The sequence below is a fragment of the Pipistrellus hanaki genome, assembly GCF_964339955.1.
Source record: "Pipistrellus hanaki genome assembly, chromosome: 17".
Taxonomy (NCBI): Eukaryota; Metazoa; Chordata; class Mammalia; order Chiroptera; family Vespertilionidae; genus Pipistrellus; species Pipistrellus hanaki.
The window spans coordinates 38,272,090-38,293,130 of NC_140519.1; the positions used below are offsets into that span (position 1 = coordinate 38,272,090).

The following is a 21,041-nucleotide window of genomic DNA, read 5'->3' on the forward strand; positions in this document are numbered from 1 at the left end:
CAGCCTCCTCCTGCATGCCCTACACTGGGGATGGAGCCCACAGCCTGGGCATGTGCCCTGACCAGGAATTGAACCACAACTGGCTGATAAGTTGTTGCTCAACCACTGAGCCATGCCGGTCAGGCTACCTTCTTGATAATTCCTCATCAACCAACTTCTGTTAAAGTATAAACCATGTGTTATAACCAAAATTGATCACAAGGTTTGGGAAAATTTAAGTGAAAACATTTATTTAAAAACTTGTAAATTATACTATATAAATGCCATTTTGTTAGTTTAGATCAATTTTGTAATGTGAGACTCTTGTCATAAATTGGTTGGAATATCTCTGGTGGAATTAAGTTGTATTCCCAAAAGAATAAGAAGACACAGCGTATAGCACTTTGGAGAATCAATGTGTACTCAAAGATTTATTAAGGAGTTAATACTTTTTTATATCCTGGTGTGCCAGGTTAACCAGAATTTTAATGATTAAACATAAGATTCCAAATAAACCTCTTCTTTGTGAGTGGATGCTTTAGCATACGCTTCCAGATTCCCCTCTGGATTTAGTCATAATTACAAACAATGACTTGATTTTTTTCCCCACAAGTGAATTCAGCGAATATTTATTGAGTACTACATGTAAGCCAGAAATGAGGGAAACAAAGATGAATAAGATAAACACACGAGAAAGGCAATGCCTATATACATCATAACCCAACTTTTGAAAGTCATAGATAATGAGCAATCTTGAAAGTATCACGGGAAAATGATACATTACAAACAAAAGACCCAAGATCTGATTTTTAGCTTACTTGCCCTAAGAAACCGCAAGTGAGAAAGAAGAACATTTTTAAATTGCGAAAAAAAATATTTTTAATCTTTTCAACCCAGAATTTTAAATAAATATAACTTTTATGAATGAAGTCTAAATATATTTTCCCATTAAAAAAAATCAATCACCAGTAGATCTGAATTATAAGAAATCCTAAAGGAATTCAGTCCTTCATGCTGAAGGGAAATGAAACCAGATGTTTGAGTATCTTTTCAAATGTTTATTGACCATTGAGTTTGCTTTTTTGTGAGTTGGCAATTCATATTGTTTACATTAATTTGTATTTTCCTGATTACTAATAAGGTTGAGCAGTTTTTGAATGTTTATTGGCCAGTGAATTTGCCCTTTTAAAAATTGGTAATTTTTATCATGTATCCAGTTTTTCTGTTACATTTTTTATTATGAAGAACTTCCCTTATACTCTAAAACAAACCCTGTATTGGTAAAGTACTTATTTGTCCTTAAACTTTATAAAATCTTTTGCCAAAAAAATGTTTAATCTTTCTTTGTGAAATATATCTATGTCTCTCTTTATTTTCTGTGTGCCTTACCTCACATTAAAGTATTGTGGGTCTGTAAAATACAAACATCCAATATGTATATAGAATCCTAAAATTTCCCTCACTGTTTCTATTTTTTCTTTTAAGATTAATGACTCATTTTTCTCATGAATGGTTGCTTATACATCCATCTGCTTTTGTTTTTTGTGAAGGATAGTACTTCTTGTCTTTTTTTTGTGCCCTGTACTTCTTTGAAAATCTGATAAAAGCTATGAGCTTTTCCCTCAGAACAATGTAAATACCTAACAGTAGCATTTGCATATATTATCAGAAGCTTTGTGGACTTTTGATTGTAGTCAGTGTATAAGCTTCTTCATTTCATTTCGGAGAAATAATTCCTATTTAAATACGTACCATTCTTTTATTTATCCATTAGAGTGACATCGTGTTGACCGTTATACATTACTTAATTTGTTTTATTATTGTCAAGACACAGAGGCCTCAAGTAGTTTATATACTTAAAAAAAATAGTGCTAGTTCTGTATATAGGGCAGGCCCAGAGAAAATTCATTGTTATGTCAGACATTGTTGTAGTTCTTTATATCAACTATAGAGGCCTAAACTACTGTGTCAGTTCCTGGAACTCATTGTCATTCAAGAGCCTTGGACACAATAAACATATAACCTGGTTGATTATTCAGATTCTTCCCCCATAGGGATTATTTCTGTTAAGTAGTCCCTTCATCTTAACTGTTTTACCAAAGTTATACAATTACCTTCGATTTTTTTAGACACTAATCTCTCAGACCTTAAAATTTGTGTTTATCCCAAAATTAAATAAGTTGATAGAATTCTCTATAATATAATTTTAATTTTTCCTGCGCCAATAAATTGGTATATTTCCTCTTCCTATATCGCATTCCTAGGAACAAAACTATCTTTGCATTTTTGGGTTTAAAAGTATGTGGAAGTAGAGAAAGAATGGGTTTTATTCTTCTCTCCTGTCCACTTACTCATAGTCATATTGCTTTAATCTATGTTCAGTTTTCACTAGAATAATGGAATTAAGCCTTACAGTCTAAGAAAACATGAGTTCAGACAAACCTGAATTTGTATTCTTGTACTGCTTACTCATTTATGATTTCTCTGATACCCCAATTTCTACTTTTATATTTTAAAGAAAATTGGATATGGGAAACTATAATGTGTAAGTGTAATGCTCTATATGAAAAAGGTATTTTTTGACAAAATTTTCTTTTGAAATTGAGTTTTAAAAAAATTATTTTAGCTGCAACCGGTTTGGATCAGTGGATAGAGTGTCAGCCTGCGGACTGAAGGTTCCCAGGTTCGATTCCAGTCAAGGGCATGTACCTTGGTTGTGGGCACATCCCCAGTAAGAGGTATGCAGGAGGCAGCTGATTGATGTTTCTCTCTCATCGATGTTTCTAGCTCTTTATCCCTCTCCCTTCCTCTCTGTAAAAAATCAATAAAATATATTTTAAAAAATTATTTTAAGCCGAAACCGGTTTGGCTCAGTGGATAGAGCGTTGGCTTGTGGACTGAAAGATCCTGGGTTCGATTCCGGTCAAGGGCATGTACCCTGGTTGTGGGTACATCCCCAATAGGGGATGTGCAAGAAGCCACTGATCAATGTTTCTCTCTCATTGATATTTCTAACTCTCTATCCCTCTCTCTCTTCCTCTCTGTAAAAAAATCAATAAAATATATTTTTAAAAATTATTTTAAATAATATTTATTGTTGAAAATATTACATATGTTCCCCTTTTTCCCCCATTGACCCCTTCTACCCTGCCCCCACTCCAGGCCTTCACCACACTACTTTCTGTGTCCATGGGTTATGCATACAAGTTCTTTGATCTCTTCTCACCCACTGCCACCTTGCCTCTGAGATTTTATGATTAGTAACAACCTGTATGCCAAATGAAATAGTCTTTCTCAATTCATATTCACTTAGAGCTCTTTGCACTATTCAAAACATATCAGTAATTGCTTGTTGAAATTTCATTTTACTGGATTCTATAGGACAGCTACTACACAAGGCCACTCTACTAATTCCAGAAGACATAGCAGCTCTACCTAATACATAGAAGCAAATACAGGGAAGCAAAGAAACATGTCACAAATGAAAGAAATTAAATCAAGCAAACTACAGAGTTCAAAACAGTGCTCATAAGATTGCTCAGGGAGCTTAATGAGAGCTTCAAGGGACTTAGTGAGACTTGCAGGGATCTTAGTGAGAATTTTAAGACATGAAAAAGGACCAGTCAGGAATTGAAATAAAGAATAATTTACAAGGATTCAATAATAGAATATAGGATTTGAAAAATGAGGTAGCAGAAAATACCCAATCATAAAAGCAAAATAAAAAAACATCCCAAAAAATATGAAAATAGTATAAGAAGCTTTTGGGATAACATTTAGCATATCAATAGTAGCATTATTGGGGTGACAGAAGGAGAAAAGAGGGAGCAAGATATTGAGAACCTATTTGAAGAAATAATGATAGAAAACTTCCCCTACCTGGTGGAAGAAATATACTTGTAAGTCCAGGAAGCACAGAGAGACCCAAACAAGAGGAACCCAAAGAGGCCCACACCAAGACACATCATAATTAAAAAGCTTAGGGTTAAAGACAAAGAGAATCTTAAAAGCAGCAAGAGAAAAGCAGTTATCTATAAGGGAGTGCCTATATGTCTGTGAACTGATTTTTCAACAGAAACTTTGCAAGCCAGAGGGAGTGACAAGAAATATTCAAAGTGATGAATAGCAAGGACCTTCAAACAAGATTGCTGTACTGAGCAAAGCTGTCATTTAGAACTGAAGATCAGACAAAGACCTTCATAGACAAGAAAAAGCTAAAGGTGTTCATTACCACCACACCATCTTTACATGGAATGTTGAAGAGTATTCTTTAAGAAGACAAAGAGGAACAAGAAAATGGCAATAAATACATATCAACAATTGAATCTAAAAATCAAAATAAATGAACAAGAAATCTAATGAACAAAATAAACTGGTGAATAAAATAGAATCATAGTCATGGATACATGGAACAGGCGACAAATCTCAGAGGGAAGGTGGAAGGGGGGACAGGAAGAGAATATCCAAAGAACTTATATGCATATATGCATCACCTATGGCCACAGACAATTGGGTGGTGAAAGCCTGGGATGGGTCAGGAATTGGGTGGAGGGGTGCAATTGTGAGAAAAAAGGGGGACATCTGTAATATTCTCAACAATATATTAATAGATTTTTTAAAAAGTATCTTGAATTGCTTGTTGAAGTGCCATTCCTCTGTGATTCCCATTGACATTGTGTCTCCATGGTTTTTCTTCTTCCTCTCCACCTTTATAACAACTCTTCTACTAGACTCCATCTACTAATATCCTGTAAGACAAATTCTTCCTAACTGAATAGGATTTTCCATTGCCCCTACATCATACGATGATCATTTGTTACACTTGGCTCTTGCTCTTACTATTCTTTTGACTGGAATGGCTTTCTGCACTCACCTAAATCCTGTCTCTCCATTAGGAATGGATCTCCTCAAGGCTTATAGAAGCCTCTCTAATCCAGTTCTGTGATAGCAACTTTCTCCTTTAAAAATAAAAATAGGTTTAAAGTTTATGTCAGAGTTTGCTTGGTAAGTTAAATACACAGCATCCTTGGTGACATTCATAAACAGTCATTTAATGGTAATTGTTAAAACCAGAAGCAGTGACAATAAAGTAGCATCTATCCCTGAAGTAAATAAACCTTATGCCCTCAGAAGCATTTACAACCTGTTTTCTTTGGCTTATGCTTTTCTTATTTGTCAGTTCTAATTGTTTAAGAAAAAGTAAAATAATCATTGAAAAAATTTGGGTTGCCATAAAATTGCTTCTTTTTAGAGAGAACTTATGATAATGAAGGACGAAAGAATCTGAACTAAATTTTAAGAGGTTTTTTTTTGTAAGGTCTCTAGCCATTAGATTATTATTATTATTATTTTTTAACAAAAAGAGCTATAACCTGAGATTTGAGACTCCATCACACAAAAAGGAGAAAACTGTAACCCAGTACTGTTTTATATCAAATAAGGATTGACAACAGTGTTTTTATGCATCTGTTCTGCCCACATAAGAAGCCAGCTTTATCATCTGGATGTGTCCTGGGGCTGAAACTTTTTATAAATATAAGAATTTTGCTTTTTTTTTTTTTTTTAAATGGCAAGCAGAATATGGTATCCAGCTGTGGATTTGCTTATATATTGTGTTGGCATTTTTTCTCTGGGCTTATTTTATACAGTATATGGCAATATGTTGTCATACAAATTCCATGATTAATGCTTATTTATGAAATCTTGTGTAAATATCTTAGAACTTAGTCAAACAATGTGCAAGTTAAAACATTTTTTTTCTCTGAATATTGGAATGACAAATACTAGGGGAATAGTAGGTTGGATGGTTTATATTCTTTATCTATAAAAAAAAGTCTTATATTTAACATTTTTCCTTTACTATTCTATTATTTTTTTTCACTTTATTTTGCTGGGCAAGAAGTTCAGTTTCAGATATATTTCCCTGAGAAATAGAATTTAAATGTGGGAATCAAATAAGAATGTTAATTATTTCATAAAACATTAAATAATCATAATTACTAAGATATATTTGATTCTAACTTGATTCTGTGAAGAGGCATTTTTTGTGTTTGCTTTATTCATATATTAAAAGGAATATGTCCTGCAATAACTTGTTATATTAGCATTATTATCATAGTAGCAGCATTATTTTCCTGCAAAAATGCTACTACCTTGCTTATAAAATATCCCATTGCTAATGAGGCAGATTTCAAGTGTAGCTAAATTCTTTATATTTGTTTCAAATTCAAATCATGATAGAATTGTAAATTTTTATATATTAATTTTTTTCTGTTTCTCTTATCAGAATCATAGTGTGATGATAAAATATTCATGATAATATATAATAATTGCCTATCATAGATTATAGATCATGATCAGTGATACATTGATATACATATATATATATATATATATATATATATATATATATATATATATTCTTGTTTTCCTGGACTTGTTTTAATTTTCTCACATTAAGTCAATGGCGATGGAAGCTGAAAGGCTGTTTTCCCCTTTCTTTTGCTCAGGTGCAGCTGCTGTATGAGCTAACTGACATTATGAGTAAAGTGTGGAGTAAGATTCAGAAGAGAGGCAGCCTCAGTGCTCCAGCCTACCCAGAGACCATGGCCGGGCCCGTTCCCAGTTCCCCCGTGAGAAGCAGTGTGGGCACCGCTCCTCCAGACACCAGCACATGCAGCCCATCTGCTGACATTGGAACTACTACTGAGGTAAGTGTTTCTGAAGAATTCTGTTACCAAACGAAGGGTGATATATAGCGCAGAGTTCCCTGTCAGGAATGAGAATGGGGATGACCTCACCTCTGTGGAAGCTGGCAGGTTCAGAGGCTCCTGAGGAGATGGTAGCAGTGGCTGTGCATTTACTGTTCCTTTTTGGTCCAAGTATTTTAATCAGTTTCAGTAGGGAGTGAGGTAGTTCAGGAAGTAGGGGTGCTGTGAAATGGTAGAAGCCGAGACACAGGCAAGTTATGCTTTCTCAGAAGTATGGAAACTTAGGAGCTGAGTGAAAAGAGGCTCATGCTCCCCCTTCCTGTCCCCTCTCTGCCTCTACCCCTTTTTTGAACCAGCGTGGTATTGTTGTCTTTAGATTGATGGCTTTCACTTGTCAGACCCAAAGTCCTCTCCTTTCTTCTGGTCATCTTAAAAGCCTTTCTTTTCTTTTTAATCCTCACTCGAGGATATGTTTTTGAGAAAGAGGAAGGGAGAGAAAGAGAGTGAGAGGGAAACATTGATCAGTTGTCAGACTGGAGACCGGAACCACAATCTAGGCTTGTTCCCTAATCGGGAATTGAAACCACGACCTTTTTGAACCTTTTTGGTGCACAGGAGGAGGCTCCAACCAACTGTAGTAGATGTTTTAAACTGCGCAAGCAACTTCTTTATCCCTGCTCATTCCAAATCGCCAACCAACTGAGCCACCCAGTGGGGCCCCTTCTTTTTCATTTTTAACACCCTAACCTCACCCAATATGCCAGCACTCTTTTGGTAACAAATATTTTATTGTGCCTCCTTTACTGTTCTGAAATGAAAATGAAAATACCCCACATAGAGGGATAATCTCAACAATATATAATATTTATATAAAAGATACAGAATAAAAGGAAAGGAACTTAACGTACAGTGATATGTATTTTCATATATAAATACTCTGGCATGACTACATTAGAAGACATAACAACATATTCAAATACATATAATTACTGTGAATTTGACTTGTACAAACAGACTTGTGCAGGTCTATATTAAATACCATGGTGATGTTTGTAGCATGATTTTTGAAAATATTGGCAAACTAGTAGTAAAGTTTCAAACAAAGTTTAGTCTTCCTTTCATTTCAGTAGTTGCCTTTAGAACTCTTACTGTATAATAAAATCAAGCAGAAATGCAAAAAAATATATTGTTTAAGTCTAAAATAGAATTCAATTTTATGTCCAAATATTATAAACAGGATCTTCAGCTACACAAGTATCTGTGAGAGTCTTAAATGCCAGTAGTGACACTCAATCACCGAGTCAACCCAAAACACCCTAATACATTTTGAAAACACCCTCTGGATGGCTGAACTTTTATCTCTGAGAAATACTGTAATAGATGGAGATAGAAGTTATGTTTTTGATTTTGTATAAAGATATAATTTCCTCTGGAATAAAAGATATTGGTAAAATACAGAATGGAAAAAAGAGTCAAGTAAAGAAGTGTTAATTTCTTTTTTCTTACAAATTTGTGAAGGCGACCAAACTCAGTTAAAAGGGCTTTTTTGTTTAGTTGCTTTTAGGGTTTAAAACATGTGTAGTAGATGTTATAAACTTTGAAAGCAACTTCTTTATCCCTGCTCATTCCCAATCTTAAGAAACACAAGACCTAAGTAATGGGATTACTGCCCCTCTTCTCCCCAGGAAACATAGGTGCAGAATGTAGAAATGTGCTCTTATGAAGTCAATGGGGCATATCCCTTCTAGGGTAAAAGCAATTACTTGTTTCTTGGAGATTCCAAATATTGATAGGATACAAAAGCTCCTGCAGCAAAGAAAACAATTACACTTTATTGAATGATGTAGTTTCCAAACTTATTTAACCGGATACCCTTTTGTCTTTGAACCACTTTTTTTTCGCCCTCTGACACTAGCTCTCTGTATTTTCTTTCACTCATTTCCTCAATTCTCTTCTTTTATTCCAGTTTACTTCATTTTGTTTTTTTTTGTTGTTGTTTGTTTTGTTTTGTTTTGTTTTGATTTTGTAGCCATTTCTAATCCTTTGGGGAGTGTTACAAACAGGAGCTTGGAGAAGAGAGGAGAGAGGTTGATGTTTTTCTTCCTTGCTCCCTCCCACTTTGATGGCCATTGTAGAAAACATCTATGCTATTTCTTCAAGCAGGTCTTTTTGGCCCCAGGACTTTGCAAAAGGACTCTCCAGTCCCTGAATGCCATTATGCAATCCCTAAACCCTTACCAAACTGTCACTTCTATTTGCCACCATGGGCTCACTTCTCTCTTGTTACCCTCAATCCCCTGACTTAGTGTTCCCTCTGCATTTCTAATACTTCGAGATTTCTGCATTTACTTATTTCAAGGTTGGCTATTGAATTAGTCAGAAAAAGAAAGCATTCTTAAACCCAGCAGTTTAAGAGCATTTAATAAAAGGAAAAAGGTGTGGACTGGGCAGGGAAACCACTGGAGGTAGTACAGTATCTGGACCAAGTAACACTGGGATGTTGTTGTTGCCACTAGGCTAAAGCCAGGGAGGGAAAGGCTTTCAGAACAGGGAATCAATACCTCATTCTTGCTCCTCCCTCATTTCTGTCTCTGGAACTATCCCTTATTAGTTGAAACCAACCAGAAAGCAGAGGACAAGAGTACAGATATATATTGTTCATACAGGTTACACTCCCAGGCACAGAGGTTGGAAAATGGTGGAGAATACGTCTAGGCTAAAGAAAAAACATACAGCACTTTCATGTATTCAAACAAATTCTTACTGTATTTTGTCCAAAATTTCTTTGGTTTTGTAGTGGAAAAGAAAAATGTTCATTTCAAATTAGTTTGCCATGTTGTTTGATTTAAAATGTCTTTAACACCTTTGAGTAGTAAGAACTGATCTTTCTTGGTTTTCTTTCTCTGTCTTGTACATATTATATTAGGTTCCCAATACCATTGAATAACTTTTTCTAGTTATTTTTTGTGTGGTAAAATATAAGTACCTAAAATGCACTGTTTTAACCATTTTATATCTACCATTCAGTGGCATTAAGTATATTCACACTGTCATGTGACCATAACCATTTTAAGAACTTTTTCATTATTTCAAACTAAAACTCTGTACTCATTATAATGATGACTCTCCATTCCCCATTCTCTCATCCCTGTTCCTGGTAACCTCTATTGTACTTTCTGTCATTTATAATTTTCCTATTCTCGGTACCTCGTATAAGAGGATTCATACAATAGTTCTCTCTTTATGTCAGGCTTATATCACTTAGGGCAATGTTTTTAAAGTACACCCATGTAGTTGGATATGTTCGGGATTTCATTCCTGTCAATGGATTAGTACTGTGTGTGTGTGTGTGTGTGTGTGTGTGTATAAATAAAATATTATAATATATATATATTATAATATTTTATTTATCCACTGATCTATTGATGGATATCTGGGTTGTTTCTACCTTTAGGCTATAATGAATAATGCTGCTATGAACATTAATGTGCAAGGTTTGACTGACTTTTAGTGATGGAATTGTACCCCGAAGAAATTATATACATGTTATATGACTGTGTCTGACAAACTATTTCAAAACCAATGTAATACCATATAAGCTATTTTAATTTTTCTTTACCTGTTGAGATATGCTGATAACTGAGGAATTTGGAATAACAATTAGGAAGTGGAGGAAAGAACGTGCATCCAGAATCTTTAAAGATGCTTTACTCAGTGCTGATATTCTGACTCAAAAAAGCACATTTATGTCATTTTAATGTGATTTGCTTAGAACTAGTATGAATGGTCTAGAATTATAGTGACGCTTAATATTATCCCCAAATGTGTTCAAGTATATTTCTAAGATTTGGCAGAGAATGTGGGTACCAAAGGGAAAAAGAAAAGAAAATTAGAGTAGTGTGTTTAGTTTCTATAGTAACTTTTCCAACTGCAAAATAAAATGTGACTAATTTTCTCTAAGGTGTATCTATCTCTTCCTCACCCCCACCCCACCCCCCCCCCCCAGAGAAAACTAGCTAAATTGTGTCTATATCCCCACTCTTTGTCAACCTAAGATCTACCTTCCTCTGACTTTGGTAGATAATTTTGTAGAATTTGTCAAAGGAGCAAAGATGTTTCTCTTAATTCCATCCATTTACAGTTATATAATTGAAAGAAATTGTTGGGGAAATTATTTCTACCAGCATCCTTATTTTATGTATTAGAAAATTGAAACACAGCGAATAGCGTCACACATAGTTGGGATTGGATCAGGCTGTCTCAGTGTGATTCCAAATTAAAGTAATCCCTGGAGAAGACTTTGGGATCAAACAACTTGAGTTTTATCTCTGCAACTTATAATTACATTGTTCAACCTCTGTGCCACAGCTTCATCATCTATGAAAATGAGGATAATGTTAATATCCATCTCATTGTGTTACTACTAATATTAACTGACAATGGCAGTTTGTCCATATGCCCTAGGAACATGCTATCCCTCTTTGTATATATGTGTTCTTAAATTTCAATAAGGTTTTAGTTTTCTTATAAAGGTGTAACCCCTTTTATAATAGATATAATCTTTCATATTTGATATTTTTATTCAATTGAGATATTATGTACTTGTTTTTTTCTGCTTTATTTTTTAATATGTCTAATTATACTAATTGATTTTCAAATATTAAGCTGATCTTGCATTTTTGGTATAAATCCAACTTGGTGGTGAAACTTTTTCCTTTTTATGTCTTGCTGGATTGTATTTGCTAGTATTTTATTTAGGATTTTGATATCTGTAGTCATGTGAGACACTGGTCTTTAACTTTTCTTTCTCATAATATTTTGGTCATTTTGTTATCAAGATTATGTATGAAATGAAATGTGATATGTTTGTACCCTCATTATATTTTATATTCTGAAAAGTATGAATTTTGTGTGTAAATTCTCAGAGTCACTATATATTCCTATAATAATCAATAAGGTAATACTAACTGAAAAAGGTTATTTGGTATAACATATATCTCATCTAGTTGGAAGGTCTTGGTTTATGGGTTATTTGAATATATATGAAGTTTTAACTTAGAAGTTTATTAGAAAAGAGGGACAATGAATGGTAAAGACTGGATGGACATAGAACACTAATGTAATTAATGTAAAGGGAATACAAGCAAGGATCTTGATCCTGTTATCACCTGCAACATTGATATTTCTCTATTCCTAGAACATGAATTTGATGCTACTCATGGATAAACTAAAACTAATGATAAAATAAAAATTTGAATCCCATTCCTGTGGCACAATATTCATCAAATAAAACTAATAAACATGTTTATTATAGGTGCTAAGTAAATATGATTTTTTGTTACTATAAATGAATGAATTTATGTCCCAGTTAACTTTTTTGTCATTTTTTTATTGTGGTAAAATATACATAAAAATTACAGTTTTAACCACTTTTAAGTGTACCATTTTATGGCATTAAATACATTTGCATTATTCTGTGACCATCAATCTTCAAAATTTTTCAACTTTCTCAATTGAAACTGTACCCATTTAACAGTAACTCGCCATCTTAATATCAAGTCTTCCAACCCATCAGCGTGGAACATCTTTCCATCTGTTTGCGTGTTCTTTAATTTTTTTTTTAGCAATATTTTGTAGTTTTCAACATGCAAATCTTTCACTTCCTTAGTCAAGTTTATTGTTATGAATTTCATTATTTTTATGCTATTTTAAATGGAATCACTTTATTAATTTTTTCCTGATTGTTCACTGTTAGTATATATAAAAAATAACTGATATTTTCAAGTGGCCTTTGTATACTGCAATTTTGCTAATTTTTGTTTATTAGTTCTAACAGTTTATTTGCCTGTGGAATCTTTGGAGTTTTTTACATAAGGGAATGTCCTCTGTGAATAGTGATAATTTAACTTCTTTTCCAATTTGGGTGCCATTTATTTCTTTTTCTTGCCTAATTGCTCTGACTAGGACTTCCAGAACTACACTGAATAAATATTCCACTTGAGTTTTTAAATAGTAGGCAGTATTTTAAGTTGAACACAATTATCTCTTTTGATAGTGTTTTTGTGTGAAGGAAAACTTCTAGCATTGTTTCAGCTCTAATAAATTTTGTCCAAATAGCATAAGATGAAAAATTGACCCTCTGTTGCCTTTTCTATTTCAATATTAGTTGTACTTTTTATGCTGCTTTTTTCCATCTTTTAAAAAAGTGTTTAGTCGAACATTGTAGGTCAGAAGTAAATTGATTTATACTGAAAAAAGTTTCCTTTGACTCAGAAGTCAAGGTAACAAATAAGGGTTATATTATTTCAATGCCATGCTGGATGTGGCACATAAACCTTTCACCATGATCTGTCACTAATTGTCTTTGTTTTCCAAGGATAACACTAATTTAAGCAACACTTATTTTACACACACACTGTTTTTTAATATATAGATAATCAATTCGGGAAAAATCAATTCATATTATGACTAAATTAAGTCTGATTTTTTTATAGTACAGGGAATAGAGATGTATATATTAAGTCAGTACAAATATACTTTTATGTAAATACGTAAAACTATAAATATGAGTTTTTTTGTTTGTTTTTATGTTTTTAATTGTTTTAAACAATTATTTTGTATTTTTATCAGCTGTTACATGCATTTCTTAGAGTCTAATCCTACGCTTTGTTGTGTCCCTGTTTCTTATAGTAGATTGTTTCCTTATGTGTTATGTAATCTTATTTTGGGAGTACCTCTTTAATGGAACTTTCTCTATGAAGGTCTTACATAGTGGTGATGGCCTGGTCCCCCCCAAAGGGACTTTTATGTATTTGCTTCTCTGAAGGACTCGGAGTCTAAGATCACCAGCCTGGGCGACCTTTTCACTGTTAATTTCATAGCCAGAGGTTTCCATTTTTGCATTCTTGTATGCATGGATAATATCTTTGATAGGCCATCTTCATTCACAGCATTGGTATAAAAAGTAATTTTAAAGCTTAGAAAAATTTAAAATGCTGTGTGAATGCTAATGTAGATTTACAAAATACCCTAAAGTGAGAATTGACAGATTAACCTCCAAAGTGTAGAAGCTTAGGTTCATGACAAATTTTGACTTGCATTCTTTACTGATGAAGGAATTAGTTACTGTTAGCATCCCTGTTCTCAGAAAATGGTTCATCGAGCATGAAGTGGTTCATTTCTTAGTTGTTCAAATGCATTTATTTTCAGATAATCTCTCTAATTTTTCAGTTTTGGCTTACTTGATTTTAAATTTCAAATAGTTTTATTGTATAGATATATCTGAGCTTACCTTACTTTTGTTGTGCTTATTTATATCAATTATATATCGGAGCACCACTTTGAAGTTGCAGTTTTAATTTTTAAATTCCTAATTAATATTTGCATTTTAAAAGTTCATAAAATGTTAAAGCATTTACTACTTAAAGTATAGTTCTTTCTTGGTGAGTTGGGTCAAAACTATTATTTTTAAATTGTTTTAACTGTAAAGAACTTACTATAAATCTAGTTTTAAAAAGCACACTCTTAACAATTGTTTGTATTAAGTAGAAGTATTTGTTTATATGATTCCTGGATGATTTATACTTTAAACTATGAGTAATTCTTTTCATGTTGACATGTTGATAGGGAGCACCATACTTTTCAGTGAATATAGCTCTAGCTTCCTGAATACCCATCTGGGTGGTGTAGAGGGGGAAATATGAGTGAGAGGCTTAAGTACCGAGCTTAAAAAACAGTTAATCATTTTTCCCACCCTTGCATTGAAATAATGGGAGCAAAGGTAGTGGAAACCACAGCAGGCCACTTGTTTCTGTTGACTTAAGTACAAACAGTGGTGGAAGTGTTTAGCCCTTTGGGACGTTTCGTGATTGAACAAGAACTCTGGAGTTATTTTGATAAGGGAGAATAGCAATGTGGCCAAAACTATGATCATCCCTGAGGTCTGAACCAGGCCAAGGATGAAGGGCTGAAGTGTTTGCTCTTCCAGATGAACAAAGATAAATTCAGCTAGGAAAATAAACTCAGTATTTTGGTCAATTTGCAACAAAATGGTGAAAGAATTAAACTGTATATTTTGGAACTTGGCATAGAGGTGTGGGAAAATAGTTCAGCATCTCCAATCCTGGCTCGATTTTGCTATAGAATTGGAAATAGAGCAGAAAATCAATGCATAAACATATTTAACAATACCACACCAAATGTTGTAAATCCAAAATGAAAATTGAAACTCCATGAGGAAGGAAAGCAAAGCTTTTCCTCAGGAGTGCTTACTTATTAAATTTGCAGCCAGAGTTTTCTTAGCATTCATAGTGAATGTGCCTAACTGTGAAAAATCACCATCTCATTAATATGAAATGGCTGTTTTCCCCTGCAGTTTCCAGGCTTGTGATTATGATATTCTTCTGTTTGAGGGAGAATTAATTTATGAATGCTTCTGATCTAAAAACCTATCTGTAAAGAAAGACTGTAATATGTTGTCTTTTATTATTGAATTTTACTTTGTAAAATGCATCCTTTGCTGGGATTAGTTTATGCTTTTCATTGGATGCAGTGTTGTTTTAGACAGCTAACTAAAAACTATAGCTTCTCAAATTCTAGGAATTTCAATTATAGCAGATATAGGACCACTTGTTTTGGAGAAGCATTTATGTGAACAGTCACTAAACAGTTAGCTGGTTGCTTTGCTTCATGTAACTGGAGCAAGAAATGATAATACTATCTTCGGGATTAAGTCTATAATTTGTTGTCGCTGTAAATCACAGGACACTATTGCTTTACTGTGCTCGGTGCTTCACTATTCCAACAATAAACACGTACCAATTGTTTGTGAAAGTCTTCCCCATTTGGTCTCCTTATGGGGATTCATTGAAATTGAATTTTATTCTCCCCCTTACAGCATCAATTAGAAGATGCTGTAAATCTGATGTGGTAATGAAAGTTGAGTTTTTAGGTTTGTTTTGTTTGAGGTTTTCTTATCATTCCTGTTTCTAAGAGCCACCCTAATGGTTTGAGTAGGAGATTAGTCTGAGAAACTACCCTTAGAAAACAGTATACTGATCATGTTGTATTCTATCAAATTTTAGGGGATGTTTTTTTTCTGTTGACTGTTGCTAAATTTACTCCTTGGCATAGATGGAGTTAGAAGTTAAAAGTTAGGAATATATAGCACATGAAACTGTGCTAAAATTAAAAAGATGACAAAATGAGAAAGACAAGAAGGGTATAGATACCAAATTCTTAAAAATATGAGTGTACAATTTCTAAGTATCAGCAAGCTTGATGGTGATAATCGTACCTACTATTTGTGAATTGTTTATTGTAGGTAATCACTTTATATTCATGTTCTTATTTAATCTTAACAACTCTAAGAGGTAAATATTATTATAATAACCATTTCTTCAGAAGAGGACTCAATCTGAAAGATTAAATCACATGGCTAGTATCTGAAGTTCTTAACTTAATACATCATACTGCCAACTAGACTAACTTTAAATACTTTACTAATGTTTAAATATCTATATACATATTTTAGTCTAATAGTATAATAACATGCTTCAGTATATTGATTAGTAAATGTTTATATTATTAGCATTTTGTATTAGCATAACCATTTATATGATTAGCATTAGCATATGGAAAAGTTATAGGCAATAATTAAAGATTTTTTTAAAGTTAAATAGTGTTGTTGTCTTTTGTCAACCCAGGGAGATTCTGTACAAGCAGGTGATGATTCACCATTCTCCGATTCTGTTACCTTGGAACAAACTACAAGTAACATTGGTGGATCCAGTGGACGTGTTAGTCTGTGGATGCAGTGGGTGCTGCCCAAAATTACGATAAAACTCTTTGCTCCAGATCCTGAAAATAAAGGCACAGGTACAGGAATCCTTTTCTTCTGTACTGTAAAGATAAAATATTGAACACTATTTTTAGAAAAAAAATCATAGTAGACTTCATTTTATTTGTCATTGCCATTTAAATTAAATAAATGTCCTCAGATCTAATTCATGTGATTTCTATTAGCAATACTAACATTGAGTATTATATCTAAATTTTGTCTTGCTTATATTAAAATTCATCCTAAAAGCCACGAGTAATTTCTTCGTGGTCATATTGATGTATTAGGTCATTGTCACTAAAAGTATTGCAAAGATCAATGACTGATATCAGATATGACACATAAAACACTAACTAGGAACACTAACTCCCCTATTTTGAAATAGGTATCCTATCTTAATTGTGAGGCCTTTATTGATATAAATTTTACTTATTGTTGCAGAGTCTTATGTAGTTAATGAATAGAAAGTCACAGTCTCTTTGTAAATAACAAGAATATACATGCCATTGATCTTGGACCGGTATTGAAATTAATGTTCACTTCTTATTGCAGAGCTTTGTATGGTCAGTGAACTAGAAGACCTCAGTGCCTCCATAGATGTCCAAGATGTATATACCAAAGTGAAATGTAAAGTAGAAAGTTTCAATATTGATCACTACAGAAGTAGGTAAGTAAAGAGTCATGATTATGGGAAAGGCTATATTTTCTTTGAACAATGTATAATAAGAATTTTTACATTTATATTGGTTAGTTCTTTTTTAGAAATACTATAATTATTTTCAAAGAGGTTTCTTAACAGATAAATTGGTTAATTTTACTTGGCATTCATTCATATGTGGAATATAATAAAGTTTTGTTTCATAAAATGGAAAATTTGTTTATGAATATCCACATTGCCATATTAAGTGACATAAGCTGCTTTTATTAATCATCTCTGACATTTGTTACATGGGTCATTTATTTGCTAAGATGCTTGGGACATAGGTGACGGCTATTGTTTTTGCTATATCCTTGCCAACCACTCTCTATAATAGCATAATGTAGATTAAATGAAGCAACATCTCATGGCCCTTTACACTCTGGAGATTATTCATATTTTCCTTCCCTAATAAATTTCTATGAAAAGTATGATTATAAGCAAATATAATTTGTTTATAATGATAACTAATGGTAGTAAAAAGTGAAATTTTAGGTATTTTCACAAAGCTATAGAGCAATTTTGTCATTTTTTTTCCAAATAAAAATCCAAATTCAAATCACATCATATTTTAAATTTCATTGTATTTTGTTATATGAGCAGCCTTATTTATTTTTTCTCAATTCATTATATTCATTCAAAAATTACTTACTGAGTACCTGCAGAAGCACATATATTTGTATACTTTTATTAATGTGTTAAAGTCCATAAAAAGGTATTTTTTATTCAACAGGTTTATAATTCTACATTAAAACATTAGAATTTTTATCCTTTATTACATATATCATATTGCTCTTGTCATTAATTATCCAACTGCCACAGCTGAAAAGTTGGGTCATAATTGTGAAGTTCAAAATATTTTGTTGTATATATTTTAAGCCCTGTTATTATAGTATTATCTTGCCAAGCATATAATTGTTCTTATTGTATTAATAGTGAATCATTAATTTATTTTTGATTTAGCTCTTTTGTTCCTTTTAAATGGTATATCTCTACATCAAAATAATTCTTGCAAGTGATGCATAAATAATATAGCTGAAATTTCTTTATGCTGTAAATATTACAATCTTTGTTCTATATCATCTATGACTTTACTGTAAAATAGTTTTAAGTATTTAGATAATTTATTCATTTTGTTTAATCAAAATATTTATTGAATGTGTATTATGTGTCACACTCTATTAGACAGTGGATATATTGTGATTGACAAAAATAGACATAAATCATGCCCTTGTGGACCTCATAGTCTCATGGGTAAGATAGAAATAAATACTTAACCAAATAAATATATAATTTATCATTAAGACAAATGTTTCTGTGCAGAACTACCAGGGTGTGGTGCTAAGTAAATTGTTCTATTGATTGCATCGTCAGATCCACATTTTAGTTCCGCATAGTGTTGTTTATATCATTACTATTTGAAATATTTATATATGCTCACTTTTCAAATTCAGAATAATTGAAGAGAACAGATAAGGTGAACTTATGTTTTCCAGGCCAGGGGAAGGTTGGCAGTCAGGACATTTTGAAGGAGTATTTCTACAGTGCAAAGAAAAACCTGTGGTGAGATTCATTTAGTAACTATGAATTTTTGAAAATATAAACTGTTTATCTCTGTTCTTTCATGCAGTAGGACAAATGGTTACAAGAATTAGAGCTCGGAATAATTTTTGACCTTCTAAAATTACATTGTAAAATAAAACTATTTTTTTAGCTGCTTCTGTTTTGTAACCATTTTTCCTGAATAACAAGTAAATTTTTCCAAAGGTCAAAGGTAAGATTGCTTTTATTAATACATTTTATCACTAATGTATTATTATATTGACTTTTTAGAAGTTTTTCTAATTCATAAGTGAACCATGTGGATTCTTTTATCATAAACTAAAAGTCGTCATTTTACACTAAAAATACATCATTTTTGTTTATTGCCATTAACAATGCTTTTTCAGAAGATGGTCCAGACACAAGTGGACTCAAATCTAAACCTGTAAAACTTGAGCAGAATTAAAAGTATCGAGTTGTTTTGCTTATGGCTTTTATTGCTTTTTGTCTTTTCACCTTCTTTGCTCCTGTCCATCACCTCCAGCCTTGGGAAAGAGTGTTGGTCTCTGGGGCAGTGTGGAGGTGTGTTCCTCTCCTGTACTGACAAGCTGAACAGACGCACCTTGTTGGTTCGACCCATCAGCAAGCAGGACCCTTTCAGTCATTGCTCTGGCTTCTTTCCTTCTGTAAGAAATCATTTTTAAATTATGCTTCAGAACTCCCCTTCACAGGAACCCAGAGAAGGAATTGCACTATTATTCAGAGAGTCAGCTCTTGATTTTCTTTCCCTCTGTACCATCTTACATTGTAAATGAGCTATCATTAATTTTTAAATCATAGACTGGTTTTTCCTCCGTTATCTGATTTGTTTCTGGGTTACTTACTTATGCTATATATTCCCCTGGTCTTGTGAATACAAACTACTTTTGCAATCACCATAAAAAGTTAAAATCGGATGTTAAGTATGTTTTTTAAATTATGCATGTGTTGCGTGATCGAGAGTTGACCATACTGCTTTTGTCATTCCTCTTATGATTTTACTCAGTTTGCTTCTCCCACCTTTTATTATGCCATTTCCTTTTCACAAACAATTCAAAGCACCTTATGTGGTACCCTCTTGAATCTGGGGAAGGCTGTATGTCCTTCCTTGAGTTGGATAGAAAATGAACACTAGACTGTACAATATTGGCTTTTAGAAGTTTGGAACCTGGTTCTTCTTACTATTAATAGTGCAGTGTATCTGAATATATTACTAAGCTAATAATTTTAAGTGACTTTGGAAAATCTTCACCCGAGGATATGTTATTGATGTTTAGAGAAGGGAAAGGAGTGAGAGAAGCATTGATATGAGAACATTATTCAGGGAATCGAAGCTGCAACCTGGGTAGGTGCCCTGACTGGGAATGGAATCCACAGCCGTTTGGTGTATAGGATGACACCCCAACCAGCTGAACCGCACAGCTAGGGCATCTTTAAGTCAGTAAAAATACATGTTTTTTAAATTATTAAGAGCAGATTTTCACAATGGTAATAGTTATTATCTTAAGAATTTATTAAATTATTGTGAACATTAGATATTTTCTTAGCATGTGTAAACTACTTATCTACTTCTTTCTCACCCCCCCTTTTTTTTTATAAATCAAAAGAAGTTTAAAGCAAATATCTTTAAAATGTTAAAAGTGAGCCAAGTATTTTAAATAATTTTGTTCCTAGATTTAATCTTTAATATTTATTCGCATGGCAAATGCTTGTTTCTGTTTTGAGTTTTGAATTTTTTTTCTAGCCTAGTCTGGAAAAAATAGGCCTCTTAATGTAGCTTTGGTTGGAGAAAGTTCTGTTTAGATTTATTTTCTTATCTTTGAAGGTTCAATAGTGTGCACGAAAGACATTCTTAATAATTTTAATGTATATTCATGAAAAAAAAAACCGCACAAAATTAACGTCCTTTAAATTTTTTCTTTATCAACTGCACTATTTTTTATTTTATTAATATTTCCTGCCAAAACCGGTTTGGCTCAGTGGATAGAGCATTTGCCTATGGACTGAAGGGTCCTGGGTTCTATTCCAGTCAAGGGCATGTACCTTGGTTGCGGGCACATCCCCAGTGGGGGGTGTGCAAGAGGCAGTTGATAGATGATTCTCTCTCATCAATGTTTCTAACTCTCTATCCTTCTCCCTTCCTCTCTGTAAAAAGTCAATAAAATATATTTTAAAAAATAATAAAAAAAATTTTCTAATTATTAGTGTTTCCTAAATTTTAATCTTAAATCATATA

General features: G+C 32.9%; 1 protein-coding gene across 6 annotated transcripts in view; it reads left to right on the plus strand.

Annotated features, from left to right (window-relative positions):
- VPS13B (vacuolar protein sorting 13 homolog B) overlaps positions 1-21,041 on the plus strand; it is a 522,947-nt gene that overhangs the window by 228,766 nt on the left and 273,140 nt on the right. For 4 of the 6 annotated variants that reach the window (XM_084864483.1, XM_084864485.1, XM_084864484.1 and 1 more), the window contains 4 exons: positions 6,489-6,689; positions 16,394-16,565; positions 17,080-17,194; positions 19,311-19,452. In XM_084864483.1, the coding sequence (XP_084720609.1) occupies positions 6,489-6,689; positions 16,394-16,565; positions 17,080-17,194; positions 19,311-19,452 (630 nt within the window). Of the gene's footprint in view, positions 1-6,488; positions 6,690-16,393; positions 16,566-17,079; positions 17,195-18,720; positions 18,788-19,310; positions 19,453-21,041 lie in introns of all 6 variants that reach the window. The other 2 variants (XR_014793185.1, XM_084864486.1) reach the window with 2 other exon arrangements.